Source organism: Artibeus jamaicensis, unplaced genomic scaffold, assembly GCF_021234435.1.
Source record: "Artibeus jamaicensis isolate MK-2021 breed Jamaican fruit bat unplaced genomic scaffold, CSHL_Jam_final contig_233, whole genome shotgun sequence".
Lineage (NCBI taxonomy): Eukaryota > Metazoa > Chordata > Mammalia > Chiroptera > Phyllostomidae > Artibeus > Artibeus jamaicensis.
This window is the reverse complement of record NW_026521486.1, coordinates 46,397,732-46,412,500: the sequence shown is the minus strand read 5'-3', so window position 1 is coordinate 46,412,500 and position 14,769 is coordinate 46,397,732. Positions and strand designations below refer to the sequence as shown.

General features: G+C 39.8%; 1 protein-coding gene across 1 annotated transcript; it reads left to right on the top strand.

Annotated features, from left to right (window-relative positions):
• Nucleotides 1–485: 485 nt before the first annotated feature.
• On the top strand, nucleotides 486–14,450 carry SLC38A2 (solute carrier family 38 member 2). The gene is made up of 16 exons (XM_037146010.2): nucleotides 486–775; nucleotides 1,874–2,072; nucleotides 2,369–2,450; nucleotides 2,598–2,713; nucleotides 5,258–5,331; nucleotides 5,434–5,526; nucleotides 5,652–5,733; nucleotides 7,321–7,403; nucleotides 7,815–7,873; nucleotides 7,963–8,127; nucleotides 8,539–8,618; nucleotides 8,727–8,827; nucleotides 9,423–9,547; nucleotides 9,856–10,000; nucleotides 10,107–10,204; nucleotides 11,496–14,450. Exons 2-16 carry the CDS (start codon nucleotides 1,957–1,959, stop codon nucleotides 11,592–11,594), a joined length of 1,518 nt encoding a protein of 505 aa, XP_037001905.1. The 5' UTR covers nucleotides 486–775; nucleotides 1,874–1,956; the 3' UTR covers nucleotides 11,595–14,450.
• The last annotated feature ends 319 nt before the right edge of the window (nucleotides 14,451–14,769 follow it).

Genomic DNA, 14,769 nt, shown 5'->3' with positions numbered 1-14,769 from the left:
GTTTACTAGAGAAAACCCCCAGGTAAACCACAAAAATAACAGGCAAGAAAGGGTTGGGTGGGCAGAATATGTCCCCATAAAGCCTTGAGTAGAAAGCAGATCGCTGGTAACACACACCGAAGGGAATTTGAAGGAGAAGGCTCCTAAAGACAACCGCATGTGTTGGGCACCAGTCCGGGCTGAAATGAATCGGGAAGCTTGGGGCGAGAGGGGTTCTTCCCAGGCTGACCAGGGACCTAGAGACCGTGGGATTTAGCTTTCCAGGAGGATGGGGGGGCGGACTGGCAGGGCGGGGGTCCTGAGTCCACCTCGAGGGGAACGGTGCCGGCGGGAGGGAGGGGCCGGGGGGAGGAGGGGGCGGGACCGAGGGGCCCGGGCGGGCCGGGGGCGGGGCCCAGGTGGTGTTGATACACAAAGGAAGGCACCGGAGGCCGCGGCCCCGCCCACTGACGCGTCCTCCGAGTGGCAAGTATAAGACGCCGCTCTCGGGTTTGCATTAGAGTCTTGCGACGTTGCCTTCCCGGGGAGTCTCACTGTGTGGGCACTACTGCCAGCATCCCGACCACGCGTTCTCGCACACTCGTGCCTTTCCTTTGAGACGGCGGACGCCGGACGATTGGGGGGCAACTTGCTGTTTCCTTTTTTATTGAAATTATTTTACCTGCCTATTGTTGGGGTTTTTTTTCGTTTTGTTTTGTTTACGATTTTTGTTTGAGAAAAACCCACTGAAAGCATCTGCGTGACATTCCGGGGTTCCGAAGCGGAGACCACCAAGGTAACTGCGGGGATGTCTGTACCGGGCGCGAGGCCGGGGGGGGGGGGCGGAGTGGGAGTGGGGGAGGGGTGTTGGGGAGAGGCCGCGGCGGGAAGGCAGCTGCTGGGGTCGTTTCCTCCCCACTGGGACGATTGCGGTCGTGGGGCCGGCCCACGACCCCTGCCCATGAAGGGGGGGGGCGTTGCCGCCCTCCTTCAAGCAGGGGAGGGGCGCGGCGCGGGGGCCGCGTGCGGGCCGGGAGCTGAACCGCATTTTCCCGTTAGGGGGAGGGGAGCCAGCCCGGCCCGCGTCTCCGCTGCGGCAAGTCCTGTGACTGATTTGCATCAATAAAAAATAAAATAAGTCCGGGGGTCTGGAATTCAGAGGCGCAGAGGTGGCGTCGGGCTTTTAGTGTACCGGAGGCCACGACTGAGGACGGGCCGAGGACGTTTGACAATCGGCCTTCGATATTGCATCAGTCTCCTTTCCCGACAGAGGAGGGGCTGGCGAGCGAAGTGCTCTCCAGTCAAATGCCAGTGGACGTGTGTGCTCGAAGGCACGGGCGTGCGCGTGTAAACAAATCCCTTGCACTTCTGGGAACGGGCGTTCTCCCCAGCTCTACGGAGGACTTACATCCGACCCTTCCGCCCCCTCGAGTGGGCTAACAACTGCACAGGCATGTCCCCCAATAGGGGCTCCTGGCGTGCAGAGACCGGGTTTGCGGCACTGCCGTTGCAAACGCTAGAAACGGGGAGCTGTGCGCCTGGGCGGCCCGCACACCTAGCCAGTGCCTGGGTGGGCTGTGTGCCCTGCGTGCCTGTGCACGACCCAGGACGCTGTGCGGGCAAAGAGGTCCCCGCACGCCTCCCTCAGGTTTGGGGTCACAGAGAGAGTGAAATAATAAAATGCACTGAGGGGCTTATGCAGGCGCGGCGCCGCTGTGGGACCATCTTTGTTCTCTGCAGCGCCGTTGTCCGTACTTTTCCGCCCCTCCGCGCGCCCCCGCCCCTCGAGCTCGCCTGGTACTTTTCCACTCGCCTGGCCGGGGATGAATCAGCCGCGCGTCACGTGACCAGGGCCAGCGCTGCGGGTCCTGACGCGCCGCCTCTACGTTCGCAGGCAGGCGCTCGGGCTGGTGCACCGCAAAGGACAAAAGGAGTCTAGTGTTACTTCAAGCATCTGATTTCCTCCCGGTTCCCACCATGAAGAAAGCCGAAATGGGAAGGTTCAGTATTTCCCCGGATGAGGACAGCAGCAGTTACAGTTCCAACAGCGATTTCAACAACTACTATCCCACCAAGCAAGCTGCTCTGAAAAGGTGGGAAAAGTTGTGTCCTTTTTTAAAACGGCTTGTGCTGGTCGCGGGTGGTTCTAGGAAGGACTTTGCTTCTGTCGCTTTAATTTACTGTGGCATTTGGAGAGTGATCTCTGAAACAGTACCCGGTTGTCTAACTGCAATGACAATGTCTGGTGTGAAAGTAGGCTCCTTCTTAACTCTTAGGCTTTTAAGTAAAGGTGTGTGATCACCAGAGGGCTGTTTTGTGTTGGAGGATTCCATTGTGTATTTCAACCCAATTTAAGATTTTTTCCCTTTTTTTCCTTTTTTTTTTGCAGCCATTATGCAGATGTAGATCCTGAAAACCAGAACTTTTTACTTGAATCAAATTTGGGGAAAAAGAAGTATGAAACAGACTTTGTAAGTTAAAAATAATAAATTTGTGTGTCTGTGGCTTTATGGAGTAAGCAATAGTTTTGCTTTAGATTTCAAATCTAACTTGCCCAAAGCTGGTTTTCTCCATTTAATTATTGTTATATGTTTGGTTATCGTTTTCCCTCTATGTAGCATCCAGGTACTACTTCCTTTGGAATGTCAGTATTTAATCTGAGCAATGCGATTGTGGGCAGTGGAATCCTTGGGCTTTCTTATGCCATGGCTAATACTGGAATTGCTCTTTTTATGTAAGTATGTGTAAGTAGTGAGTCTGCCATGCAGGGCAGTTAACATGTTTTGGCTCCAGAAACTGACTTGAAATTCATTTGCTTAAACATTAAAATATGAGAAGTTAAAATATATCTTTATTCTGCTATATAATTGCATGATATCTAGAAAGCCAATTAGACAGAAAAAATAGGACAACGATTAAAACTGATAATTAAGACAAAAGTCTTTAAGTCAGTGGGCATATTTAAGACAAATTTTTAACAGGGTTTGGACATTTTAAGGAAACTTGATAAATTCAGGGTAGTTAGAAGTATTTTTTCTGGCAAAATCAGAAGCAAAAAAGTATTAATAAGCATAGTATTTCCAAATCAGTTTGGTAATTTGGCATAGTGTCCCGAAGAACCTGTGGCCCCTGCGTGTGCAAGGAAGACAGCTAATTATTTTTAACTATATAAGGTGTGGTAGTATTTGCTTAACCTGAAATATATGTTTTAAGAAAAGTGAGTAATAAAGCAACTGAAAAGCAAACCCAAATGTGTTTCTTTTTATCTTTATTCCAGATCTGTGTGATTGCCATATACCATAGCAAAATGTTAATACTTTAATTAAAGTACCTGCTTGTAAATATTTTTCCCTTAGTTGTCAAGTTAGAGTTAGTTACTCCTGTGCTTTCCAGCATCAATACTGGAATAGGATTTTGGAGCTGTGGAAGACTTGAGAGCAGGAGTTCTTAACCATTGTTGGGTCACTGGCCCTTGGAGAATATAACAGAAAAGTAGAGACCTTATTTCCAAAAAAAGCACAAAACAAAACCCATACAAAGTTGAGCGTACATTTTTTCCATGATGTTTTTGTTGTAACTATTCACTTTTGGCATCCTGAGTCAGTGTCTGTGGAAGATAGGTGGTTTTGTTGTACAGATGAAGAAAGCACACGTGCATATAACGTGGAATTTTCCTTTTCTGACAGGTACACGTTTTGTTAGCTTAAGGGTGCCTTCTATTCAGATTTTCTCCAGCAGAATAGAATGTTCATGAAAAGAAAATCAGACCTTTGCAAGGCTGTGCTTTGTGGTGAAATTCCACACTGAAGTTAAACCCAGTTTGGAGGTTTGAGCACTGGAAGCCAGGATTCAGTCAGCTTAGTTCATTAACACGAGGCTTTTTGAGTCCTCTTGCTAAGGTGAAGGACCAAGAATTTAAGTAGAAAGGACCCTAGAGTTTCAGAGTTTTTAGTGGGAAAATTGAATGGCATCATTATTATATATTTGAAAGCCTTCCTAATTCTTAGTACAAAAATTGGAGGCTGTTGTTAAGTGGGGTTCTGGTGCAGTATTTGCATGGCATCTGTTTCATAAGTGAAACTACAATTCTAATATATTAGCCCTTGCACTTTGGAAATTATACTCTAGTGGAGTCTGTTTGATGGTTATGGTTAATAGTGTCAAGTGCTAACATGAATTTTTAATCCATCAGTATTTTATGAAATACAGAGGTAAAGGGACCAAAAGCCACATGGCTGGTACAGTCCAGTGAAACAACTCTGGCTAACCTGTTGGAGTAGAAACTGTCTTGAGGTTGAAAGAGACCTCCAAAGTTAGGAAAGTTCATTCATCCCTCGTGGCCATAGGACTGAATTTATCAGCACACTTTGAAACTTGTTTTTGATTAAACCAACAGCCATGTCTAGTTAGAGGTGAGGCTGATGGTGTCATTTCCCACCTCAGATTAGATCCCATAAAACTTTTGGCATTAGAATAGCAGTTTGATGTCACCACCTATGTTTAACTAACAGACATCAGATTCTTTGCCAGACCTTATATGGTACTGTATTCATCTTGCTCATACAGAATCAAAAAAATTGTGACTTATTGTTTGCAGAATTTTCTATGAGTTTCCCTGATTTTGATCTGTTTTTCCTTTTACTAAAGTTTGTATTTTCCTTGACTTGCCCTGGGGGAGGAATAATAAGGCTAGAATGAGAGAACCTGTGCTCTAAAGGAAACCAGTAGGGAACCTTTAGTTCCTCTCCGTTCCAGGGAGGAGATAAGGAGGAGATAGTCCAGACATTTGGACTGTTAAGCCTACTTGTTCCGTCTAGCACAGTCATTGTTTAACTTCGTGACAATGCTGGGCTTGTATTCCACACCATGGGGTGCAATATATTGTCCCATTGGTTATTTCTATGATTTTGGCTATCTCAGTTGGATTTCAAAAGTACCTTATAAGCTGGGTTTCCTGGCAGTTATTACCTCCATTTTACAGATAAAATGAACAACCAATTATAAGTCTTGTAACTCTACCACTTTAAAGTTTGGCTTTCCAGTGTTCCCCTGCATGTTTGGTTCAGTGGGTAAACCCCTGCTCTTATCTATTACCGTCAGGCAATATGTAAGTTTTTAGAGCCAAGTAAGGGAATATGTTGATACTCTAGCCAGGCAAGTGTCATTCTTGGGGGTATTGTCTCTAGCAAGAGAAATATTAGGTTAAGTTCCCTATTTAATATTGAAATAGAGCTGTGCTTGTTTATAATAACCCTGCACCTTTTCTTTCTCTCATCAGAATTCTCTTGACATTTGTGTCAATATTTTCCCTGTATTCTGTTCATCTCCTTTTAAAGACTGCCAATGAAGGAGGTATGGTAGCATTCTTGGTATTTCTGAAACAGTTGTGCTTGTCATGATTTTGTTTCTTGTATAAAACACTTGCTTCATGCTTCTGTGCTCTTCACCTTACAGGGTCTTTATTGTATGAACAGTTGGGGCATAAGGCATTTGGACTGGTTGGAAAGCTTGCAGCCTCTGGCTCGATTACAATGCAGAACATTGGAGGTGAGAATTTTTTAAAAAGTGATTTGGGTAGACTTTTTTCTTTGTGTAGCACAGTGGTGACACGTTGCTTTAGGTGTCATGTGCCACATTTTGCACTTGTAATGGTATAATTTTTTTCCCTCCAGCTATGTCAAGCTACCTCTTCATAGTGAAATATGAGTTACCTTTGGTGATCAAGGCATTAATGAACATTGAAGATGCAACTGGGTAGGTGCTAAGTAAGGTTACTCATAAGAAACAATTTATGGTCTAAAATGGTTAGATAATTTTATCAAAGTTGGAGACGAAATAATTATCAGTAAATTGTTATAAATGTTATTGTTGAAACCAAGAATTTTTTAGAATGAAAGGCTAAAGATGGTAGCTAGTCCTGTAACTCTGGATGACTAATTTTTAATCTGCATGTAAAAGCAGGCTTTCTAAACCTTTCTCTTTATATTTACTCTTTAAGAAATGGTAGCTGATTAACACATACTGCAACCAGTGTTAGGACTATGGCTTTGACTTACATTAAAAACCAATTCCTGTCTGCTTTTTGTAAATTAGAAGTTCTTAAAACCTAATCTATTTAAACTGTGTAATATCAGAAAATATATGACCATGCCATAGCAACCTTATTCTTCTAGCAAAGTTCCTCATCCCAGGGGACTAAAAAGGAAAAATGGTGTGTGTGTGGGGGTTATGGTAGTGATAATTTACTTCCCTACTTTGTCTCAAAATAGAGAGGTGTTGTGTTTGGCCCCTGTGTGTTAGAAGTTTATTTTAGAAGCCTGGCTGGTGTAGCTCAGTGGATCGAGCGCTGGCCTGTGAACCAAAGGGTTGCTGGTTCCATTCCCAGTCAGGGCACCTGCTTAGGTTGTGGGCCAGTTCCCAGCAGGGGGCGCACGAGAGGCAACTATACCTTGATGTTTCTTTTCCTCTCTTTCTCCCTTCCCTCCTCTCTCTAAAAACAAGTAAATAAAAAATTTCAAAAAAAACTTTATTTTAGTAATCTGATCTTTAGGTACTAGTTTTCTGTGAAGTCTTTGTTGCTGAAATGAGTGGTGTAAAATTCATAGGGCAATTAGAATTTGAAATAGTGATTTTTAAAGAGTGGATTACCTAAAAAGAAAAACTTTACTAGTCTTCTTCGGACACATGAGTGATACTTGATTTCTAACTTCAGAAGGGATCTTTTCATTATTTTTGGAGTTAAGGTGGTCAGGGTATTAAAATATACTCTTGACAACCTAGAATAAGTCCTGGTTTGGGAATTGGGTTTTTTTATTTTGTTTTTGCCTGTGTATTTTGTCTGAGTATGAAGAAATTTCTTTGTTGAAGTATCTCATATGTATATTTGCTAACCAATTTTTCAAAGAAGGTTGTTTTAAAATTTTCTTGTTTCTAGCATTGAAAATTGAAAGCTAAAGCTAAGACAAAGTTGGTGTCCAATTTTTCTAAAAATGCTGAAAGATAAGATTGCTGGCTTAACAGTGCCTCTTTGTTCACTATATTAGTAGCAAGCATTTAAGAAGTATTTTGTGTTATGAATCATCTGGCAGCCTTCCCAGAGCAAACTGTGGGACAAAAGTTACACTGTTTCATGCCCTGTTTTCTAACCTGAGTGAATATTCATGTAGCGCACAAAGTGAGACATTTGTTCCTGTTTGAAGGCTTTCTGAATCAGTGATACTTCTGCACCTATCTTTTTAGTGTGTATTTCTATAGTATCTTCTATAAGATGTGTCCTGTGAGAAGATACTCGGAGCATAGTTGTGACTGGTTTTGACCTTGTTTTTCTTTTCTTTAACTCAGATTGTGGTATTTGAATGGTGACTATTTGGTTCTGCTGGTATCGTTGGTGCTCATCCTTCCTTTGTCGTTGCTGAGAAATTTAGGTGAGCAAACCCATCTCTAAAGAACATTGAAATGATCATCTCACCATCTAATTGGCTTTCTCGTAATAGACACTGAGAGCTAAAAAGCTCTGAAAGCCTACCTTTGGGGGTTGTAGCACACAGACCTCCACGGGTCTTTCAAAATCCTAGCATGATCACTAAGGCGCTATATATTGTTTACATTTTATAATATCTTGTACTTTGTCAATAGTAGTACAAAATAAATGGAAATTTTTATTACTTATTAGCAGCTATTTTTAAGTAATTCTATAGCATAGTCTGTAAGAATTAGAAACTTCATATTATAGCCACACTGAAGTCTTTCAGGCAGAATTGAATTATTTAGCAGAGAAAACATGTTTGCCCTAAATGTATTTCATTAAACTAACATTTATCCCCTCACCCCCACAGGATATTTGGGATATACCAGTGGCCTTTCCTTGTTGTGTATGGTGTTCTTTCTGATTGTGGTAAGTATAACTTATTTAAAGCTAGTGATTTTTTTTAAAAACCTTGTCACATTATTAAGTTTAACAAATGAAAAATAATATATTTTCAGGTGATTTGCAAGAAATTTGAGATTTCTTGTCCTTCAGAGGATGCATGGATAATTAGTGAGACGATAATAAACAGCACCATCACACCCCCAACTCTTGTACCTGATGCGGCGCTTAATGCAACTAATGGTTCTTGCAAACCACATTATTTTATCTTCAACTCACAGGTAACTAAATATAATCTTTGTTTTTCTGAAAGGAAGCTTTTAGGGAAGAAAAGAGGGAAGCTATCTACTGAAAATTTTAAAAGAACTCTCAAAATAAAGGGAGGAAGGGTAAGAGCTGTTTAGAAAACGTGATTAGTTAATGGAGGACTAAGAAGAAAGCATTGGTTTGTGTCTTAAAATAGATTCGAAAATAAAGTCATAGGATGTTAATAATTGACATATTCAGAAGTTAGGGATGCTGATATGATCATGTGGTAAAGAAAATAGAAGATTGGAAGCTAATTATGTAGAAGAACTAATTATTTTAGTTTTTGATTCTAAGATTAGTTGATAAAAAATATAAGTTACGGAACTGAAAACACCTGAGTTTGTTACATCAGGATATTGAGTGTATTTTTACATGTTTTGCAGACAGTGTATGCTGTGCCAATTCTGACTTTCTCATTTGTCTGTCATCCTGCTATTCTTCCCATTTATGAAGAGCTGAAAGAGTGAGTGCTTTACCTATTTTCACATTGATTTATTGGAAAAGTGTTATTTGATCATTGCCATAACTACTGCTGAAATACATTTTTGTATTTTTCTTTGAATTTATATAGCCGTAGCCGTAAAAGAATGATGAATGTATCCAAGCTCTCATTTTTTGCTATGTTCCTCATGTACCTGCTTGCTGCCCTCTTTGGATACTTGACATTTTATGGTAAGTAATGTCTGGTTTACAAAAAAAAAAAAAATCATGTTGTGAAATGAAATTGATATTTTGATGTGTATAGTTCTATCACAGCTGTTTTTAGTATATTTCATTTGTGGTGAGAAATTGAATTTACTAGAGCTTAAGTTTTTTTATAGTATATTTAATCAGACTTCTCTGTGGTATATTTAATCACTAATTTTTAGAATCCTGGTTCAGACGTATATCATTCATCAGATGATGCCATTTTTATATGATGTGCTTATATCTAAGTTCATCCTACCTATTTCCTCCCATTACTTTTGAACGATACCACACACACAAACTGTAAGCCAAACCATGGCATTTAAGCTATTTAGCTCCTGTTGATTTTAATGGGGATCATGTGGCTAAATCTGTACTTGGTATTTAGAAAAAATTTTCTTCAATGTTATTTTAATTGCATTAACCCTAATTCCAAATTAATCTTACTAATCTCTTAGTTTGTAGTCATTTTGTCAGCAGTCAACACTTCTGGTGCAGATTTTGCTGCAAGTTAAGAGTTCCTACCTAATCTCCAGAGAAAACAGCACACAAAGTCTTGGTTTTCCTTCTTTCTCCATAGAACACGTCGAGTCAGAACTGCTTCACACGTACTCTACAGTCCTGGGGACAGATATCCTCCTTCTTGTCGTCCGCCTGGCTGTGTTAGTGGCCGTCACCCTGACGGTACCAGTCGTTATTTTCCCAGTAAGTAATGAGTTGCTTCCCCCCCCCCCCATACGAATGAGTTTTAAATGTGAGGATTTGTGATATTTTTATGTTCTGGGAGAAGGGAAACACCACTATAGCCACACTGAGTTATACTTTGTCATTTAAAATAAATCTCAAGTGGTTAGGGAAAGATTGTGTCTCGCTTTATGTTAGATAGTTACAGAAAAAAATAAATGAAATGCTTTGTAAAAGTTCAAAACATCCCAGGGCATGTTTTTCCATAGTTGAAGGTGTTAAATGATTTTTCTTAATTAAAGCTGGAACTTGATCTCTTTATCTTGCAGATCCGGGGTTCCCTCACTCAATTGTTGTGTCCAACAAAAGATTTCAGTTGGTTGCGTCACAGTGTTATCACAGTGTCCATCCTGGCATTCACCAATCTGCTCGTCATCTTTGTCCCAACTATTAGAGATATCTTTGGTTTCATTGGTAAGTTTTAGAAAGTATCAAGGTTCACTCAAATAATGAGGAATTTTAGCATTTATAAAATGTATGATTCCTTGAATTCTCAATAAACATAAATGTTCTTTTACAGGTGCATCTGCAGCTGCTATGTTGATTTTTATTCTTCCATCTGCCTTCTATATAAAGTTAGTTAAGAAAGAATCTATGAAATCTGTACAAAAGATTGGGGTAAGTAAGATGACTATACAAGCAGTAAAAACCTTCCAATATCAGAAACTCCTCATTTCATTACAATTTTAATCTCTTAGCTGTCATGTAGGTAGTTTCCCTTTTAAGTTTCAATTAAATATGTCTTTGACAGTGTCTGCACAGGTGAAAGATTGGAGAAGGGGGTGGAAGACAGTTTGCCATCTAAATACATGCTTAAGTTAATTGCAAGGAAGTTACTAGGTGTATCAGAGATAGCATATTAAGTGTAAAGGCACTTAAGCTTTCAGCATTTGTTGAACCAGTATTTTTTTGGCTGCCTGTTGTGTGACACACACTTGAATGCGCCTTGAGTATGTAAAAGAGAAAAAGATGGGGTGTTGAGCAAAACAAATCATCTTCAAAGCAAAGCCTGGGATGGGGCTGTTATTACACTTCAAAATACTATTATGTACTTCAACGTGTAATAACTAATTTTTAAAAGGGTATGATAAGTTAAGCATAAATGATTCTGCTGGGGCTATTTAGGAAAAAGACTACTTTTTAGTTCTTGTTCTCTATTTCTAGTCTGATTAAAGTTATACTAGAATTGTTTATAAGCCAACAGCTGTCATCTGGTTATACTCAAAGTATATAGTGGCAGTAATTGAAGGGTGGAATTAGGAGTACAACTGTCTCTTAGACCTCTGGCTTTGGCTCAGGCTACATTTTAGGATGACTTGGGTTTGAGTTTGTGACTTCAATTTTTTTGCTTTTAAAAAAATGTGGAAAACCTAACTAGGCTGGTTTTACTTTGGAAAGTAGGTATTTTTAAAAATAAATTTTATTGATTGTACTATTATAGTTGTCCCATTTCTCCCCCTTTATTCCCCTCTGCCCTGCAGATCCCTTCCCGCTCACATTCCCTCCTCTCTCCCTTAGTTCATGTCCATGGGTCGTACATGTCAGTTCTTTGGCTTCTACATTTCCTATACTATGCTTAACCTCCTCCTATTTTCAATCTACCTTTTATGCTACGTATTCCCTGTACCTTTTCCCCCAAAAGTAGTTTGTTAAGCAGATTACCTTTTCGTTTGAGAGAAAGAAATTTAAAAGTAAAATGTTTGAAGGTTTTAGAGATAGTTGTTTTGTATTATAGATGACCCCTTGATTAAGACCATTTAAATCATCTTTAGCAAGGTGAAATTGGAGCTCTGTAAAATAATACTGACATAATTTAGGTAATTATAAGCCTATTTTTTAAAATAGAAAGAGTACTGGTAAACATACAGTGTGTTGCTTTCTGACAGTGTTCTGTGTGTCCTCGTTGCAGGCCGCGCTCTTCCTGTTAAGTGGCATAGTGGTGATGATCGGGAGCATGGCCTTGATCATTCTGGATTGGGTGCACAATGCCCACGGCGGTGGCCATTAACCAGCACCACTTCAGCTTCAGGAGTCCATTTGATGCCAGTGTTGAGTCAACTCAACTACTATGAAATTTCACCTAATGTTCTCAGTTTCACTTCCTTTTGAAGTGCAGATTCCTCGCTGGTTCTTCTGAGTGCAGAATAAGTGAACTTTTTTTTTTCTTTTTTTAAAGAAAATATTCTGTATGATAGAAATGGACATTAACAACAAAACCACGAGTCTCGGGTTAACGGAAGTGACAATTTTATTCCATTCCAGAGAATGGACGAACTCTTTTATCAAGCCACATGTTTGGCTGTGTCATTGTTTAACTTGGATATTTTATGGTTTTACTTGAATGTGCCTAATGGAACCATTTGATGTGAGAAACAATTCCTAATTTGCAGCAAAGTATTGAAATAACCATTGAGAAAAACACTATTATTTTTTGTACCAAAAATATTTAAAGACCTCAGAAGCACTATTTTACTTTTAAAAAATGCTTTTTTTGAACATTGTCCAAAAACAGTTGTCAATAAATTGCGTAAAATTTTTTTCATTGGTGTTTAAAGATATTAGTATTATGAAATGAATTGCCTTTTTGTAGGCATAATAAGCCAAATATTTTTTTTACCCAAAATTGTTTTTAGACAAAATGATGTAATGAAAAACTGTACCATGAATAGGAGCATAGTTTTTCCATTCAAACTTCACTGTTCAAGGGTAATAGATTGCTTATTGTTAATACCAAATCAGATGAACTGTGTTCATCGTTTTCCTTTGTTCCCAAATATTTAGTTCATTCAGACAAATATTTATGGCTTCAATCTATTAGAATGGAAGATAATGCAGATATTTCTGTGGGAATTAAAATAACTAATTTTGAGGTACCAAATAGTGCAATTGGGTAAGACAGGGTTTATTCAGTTGCATCTGTCTCTGGAGCTGGATTGACAGCTCTGGGTTTTTGGGGCCAGCCCTCTGTTTGACTTTGCTTCCAGCAGTGGAAAATGGGCATTTGATGGCTATAGGCCAAAACTATTCTATCCAGAGTACAACTTTTCAAAAATGCTCACCTACTACTGGAAGTATGAATTACTTGATAAAATACATGGCTTAGTCGTGTTCGTGTTTTGTCTACAGTGGAGGTCTAATCCACAGGCTACACCGACATTTGGTATAAGTTCTCTTCATACAGGCCACTGGGTTTCTCATGCAGTAAGCTTTTTGCAAAACTTACTTGCACTGGATTGTCATCTCATTCTGGTACAACATAGAATTATTTGTTTACATCCAACAAATGGTTAGCTAGGGAAAACAGTGCAACCTGAGTGTAAGTAGTCGGTCCAACTGCATGATCACCCTTCCATGTAAATTCCAGTTAGAACTGAAAAAATTACTTGGCTTTTAAGAGCACATCTATTGTATGTTACGGTGTATGGTGAATATATTATTAAATAATGTGGTACTTTGCTTATCAGGCATAATGTCTACAATCTAATATACATAATTCCATTAGTGGTTGAGGGAAGCAAGTAATGGAATCATCGATTGGTCATCTGGCTGTTAAGGTTTTCTCTTGAACTAAACATTTTTAGTTCTGGGCAAGGGCCAGAAATGTGGCAGACATGGTTTTTGTGACACATCCTTGTATTATATGTGACTAGATTATAGACCAGTTATGTCTGTACTTAAAGACCCTTGTGGAACTGGAAGACGCCTTGTAGTGCTACATTGGGTGAAACCAATGGTCCATTTTTGTTTGTTTTTATACAAATAAAGGAATCGGGGACCATCTAGAAAGGCAGTGAGAAGGCGTATTCTACAGCACTGCTTTCATTTAATTGGGCTTTTGGTATTCCCTCCGAATCCAAACCTCACCTCTAGTTCAGACCAAGAACTGGCACTTCTGCTTGAGTTCCTAAAAGAATTGCTGATTTTGTCTCTTAAGACCCACCAGGGATTATCAAGTAGAGAGCCGTTTTTTCTCTAGTTTACCTCCTTTCTTAATGGGAGGAGATAACATTGTGAACCAGGAAAGAATCCTCACAGCCAATGGGTATGGGGAGGCTCAGTCAACCTTTGACTATTAAAGGTTCAGAGTCAGCGGCCTGGGGTGAATTCCATTATGTAATGTTCCTGGAGGGATCTTGTCTGTCTTGAGGCCCCTAAACAGTGGATTCCCATCAGTAAGCAGTCTGCGGTATCGAAACCACTGTCCCGTCACCTCATTTTGCATTACTGTCTTCCATGGGTGTTTCAGTTACAACTGTAATGTTATTTATAGAACAGCATTAATCCATTAAAGCTAACCTATTTTTCAATATTTATGATAACCTGTGTACATACATTGTCCATACGTGTTTGTAAATAGGCTGTATATAATTCCATAGGTCAGGTTGGGTCTTGGGTTCAAGTGTATATAGTCCTGTAAGTTTCTCAACTGCATTTTGATGAGTTCACATATATCTGAGAATTGTCCCCAAATTACCTGTACAGAAATTTCAATATAAACAAGTTGATAAATTGTGTAAACACTACAAATTTTAAATATTGTTTAAATTATACTTGCAATAAACTGGCTGTCCATTACATTTTTTTTTTCATGAAAACTTGGTGCAAGTTCAGATCTCTTATTTAAATTTTAAATAAAGTCTAAATTTTCAAAATGCAGTAGTTATCAAAATGTGATTTAGTGTAATTACAAAAAGACTTTTGAAAACCTGGGTATGTTCATCTTATGTATATAGTGTAAAAATCCCTCTTGCACTGTTAGAGGCCAACAACTCCAGTATGACTTGTTGGCAGGGAGTGCTACACCGTTTCAATGAAACAATGTATGTTTTAACTGAACTAAAATAAATACGTGCTTAATCTTGAATGGCAGTGTTTTCTTTCGGGTAATGGGATCAGGGGGGTCTCAGGGACTTAGTAGGGGCAGCACCCAACACTTAATTCTTTATAATGTTAGTGATCATAATGATTACAATGGTCAGGAAAAAGTTTGTTCTACTTTTAAGTTCCTAAGGATGATAAATTTACGAAGAGTTGGAAGGAAAACACTAGAAGTTATCTCGGGAACCCAGGCTCAGGCCTGCTGTAAGTAGGCCAACAGTGCATCAGAGTCCCCGGGGCAGCTTTCTGGAATTCAGCTTTCTGGAGCACATGCCCAGGAAGGGTTCCGGAGGTCTGCAGGGCTG